Here is a 2,814-nt window from a genome sequence, read left to right on the forward strand (position 1 = left end):
AGCTTGTTGTTACATATTGTTATTTTCTTATCATTGTATATTTTTGTGTAATAATGTTATTATTCTTATTATTATTAGTAGTAGTAGTACTTCTACAGTGTTATTCTTATTGATCACTATCATTCACTAGTACAACTTTTATTTATAATTAATAATACTATACTATTTCAATTCACTGTTAGTATTACTACTAATGCTTACTTGTTAGTTTTATTATTTTACATTTTTATTTTATTTTACTAGATTAATTACTAGTATTATTATCTACAATATTGTGATATTTATTTTTCTTCACAAACTATTTATATTTGAAATTTACTTTAGTTTAGTATTAATTACTAGTACTATACTAGAAAGTAATGTTAATTTTTTTTTACTTTTAAAATTTTAAGTAGTTTATGACCCGCTCTTCTATAAAGGAATTGGCTAATTACGATCCTGAAATTGAAAGATATCTTCGATTGTGCAGGAAGGAAAAAATATCATCTTCTCAAGGAGCAACTTGTGAAGAAATGGAAAACCAGGAAGCAGAGGACATTAACCCACTTGGAATCCCACCTCCAGTCCATGTAGAGGAGCAATTTGATGAAGTGGCGCCAAGGCCAGCAAACAGAATCCTTAGGAATTATGCTAGACCTGATCGCTTCAACTGTGAATCTAGTGTTAGGAAGCCCCCAGTGGCAGCCAACAACTTTGAAATCAGGACCGGCCTGATTCAGACAATTCAATAATCTTGTATCTTCACTGGTGATACAAGTGAAGACCCACATAGTCATTTAATTGATTTTCTAGAACTGGTAGAAACTGCTAAGTATAATGGAGTACCTCCTGAAGCTATCAAGTTAAGGCTATTTCCTTTTTCTTTAAAAGGAGATGTTAAGACTTGGTTGCGAAGTTTGCCTCAAGTGTCCATTACGACATGGGACCAGATGACTCAGAAGTTTTTAAATAAATATTTTTCCCCTGCTAAAACAACAAAGTTAAGACAAGACATATCTAATTTCTTGCAGACTGACACTGAGTCAGTTTATCAAGCTTGGGAAAGATTAAAAGCAATGTTAAGAAAATGCCCACACCATGAAATTCCTGAACATATGCAATTATACATTTTTTATCATGGGCTAAAACCCTCTGCTAGAAATGTGATAGATGCAGCTGCAGAAGGTTCTGTAATGGGAAAAACCACAGAGGAAGCATTGCAACTGTTGAATGAAATTTCTGAGAACGCTATCCAATGGCCATCTGAGCGTGTAATCATTAAAAAGGCTTTCTTTAAATACACTAACGCAGCATATTGTTTCTTTGGCACAAAAGTTTGAATCTTTTCAGGTGAATACACAACAATCAAATCAATTTGAGGCTTGTGACATGTGCGGAGGAAACCACCAGAACCATGAATGTCAAGCAACCAATCAAACGGATGAACAGGTTAATGTCATCGGTTACAAGCCATATCTTTTTGGGAGTCCAATGGCACAAAAGCATCCAGGATTTCAGTGGAGTAACCCAAATGGTACAGAAAACTCTCAAAGCTTCCAGAAACAACAGGTACAAGGTCCGCCGGGATACAAGAGTCAAAATCGTGGGCAACCGAGTTACAGACCTTATCAGCAAGCAAGACCATATCAACAAACAGGGTCATACCAGCAGAGGCCCCAACAAGCTCATCCAAGTCTTGATGACCTTTTGTACAAGTATATTAAGGTCACTGATGAAAAGATGGAAAGCCAAAATTCATCCCTCAAAAATCTGGAAATTCAATTAAGCCAATTGGCAGCTCTTGTGTCAGAAAAGATTCAGGGTCCCTTACCAAGAAATACAGAGAAAAATCCAAGGGAGCACCTTAAGGCCATCACTTTACGGTCAGGTAAGGAACTAGATGAACCTTATGCAGGCAGACAAGAAAAGAACCAGACAGAACAACAGGTAGACAAGGGTAAGAATTTTGAAAAACCATCTGAACCATCAAAGGAGAAAGAAATAAAGAATAAGGAAGAAAAAATTTCTGAAAAAATGGTTGCCCCACCTGTGACAATTCCTTTTCCATAAAAAATGAAACGAGAAAAGCTTGATGGTCAATTTGCAAAGTTTTTGGAAATCTTAAAACAGATTCATATTAATATTCCTTTTACTGATGCTTTGTTGCAAATGCCTTCATATGCTAAATTTTTAAAAGAAATTTTGTCAAGTAAAAGGAAATTGGAAGAAGTTTCTGTGGTAATGCTTACTGAAAAATGCAGTGCTATACTTCAAAATAAGCTACCACAAAAACTTGGTGATCCTGGCAGTTTTACCATTCCATGCACTCTGGGAGGAGTATATTTTGAAAAAGCACTTTGTGATTCTGGAGCTTCAATAAATTTGATGCCATTTTCTATCTTTAGAAAATTAGATCTTGGTGAAATGAAAGACATAGGTGTTTCTCTTCAGTTTGCAGATCAAAGTACCAAAAAACCTAAGGGAATAATTGAAAATGTACTTGTAAGAGTAGATAAGTTTGTGTTCCCTGTAGATTTTATAGTGCTTGAAATGAAAGAATGTCCTGATGAACCGATAATTTTGGGTAGACCATTTCTTGCTACAGGAAGAGCAATCATAGATGTTCATCAAGGGCAACTAATCTTGAGAGTTGATGAAGAAAGAGTCATTTTTGATATGCAAAAGATACTAAGATTTTCAGGAGATGAGACATCATCTTCATGCTTTTCTATTGACATGATTAGTGATCTTGCAGATGAATTCAAAGATGATCAATTAATTTCAGACTCAATGGAAAGATGTTTGACCAAATCAGGCACCGCACAAGATGATGAT

At 35.0% G+C, this 2,814-nt stretch overlaps 2 protein-coding genes across 2 annotated transcripts; both read left to right on the top strand.

The window, feature by feature from the left end:
* Positions 1–919: 919 nt before the first annotated feature.
* Positions 920–2,049, top strand: LOC109205614. The gene is made up of 3 exons (XM_019368330.1): positions 920–940; positions 1,011–1,250; positions 1,330–2,049. The coding sequence occupies exons 1-3, from the start codon at positions 920–922 to the stop codon at positions 2,047–2,049; spliced, it is 981 nt and encodes a 326-aa protein (XP_019223875.1).
* Positions 2,050–2,220: 171 nt separating this feature from the next.
* Positions 2,221–2,758, top strand: LOC109205615. Its single transcript, XM_019368331.1, has 2 exons — positions 2,221–2,643; positions 2,735–2,758. The coding sequence occupies exons 1-2, from the start codon at positions 2,221–2,223 to the stop codon at positions 2,756–2,758; spliced, it is 447 nt and encodes a 148-aa protein (XP_019223876.1).
* The last annotated feature ends 56 nt before the right edge of the window (positions 2,759–2,814 follow it).

This window comes from Nicotiana attenuata, unplaced genomic scaffold (assembly GCF_001879085.1).
Source record: "Nicotiana attenuata strain UT unplaced genomic scaffold, NIATTr2, whole genome shotgun sequence".
Classification (NCBI taxonomy): Eukaryota; Viridiplantae; Streptophyta; class Magnoliopsida; order Solanales; family Solanaceae; genus Nicotiana; species Nicotiana attenuata.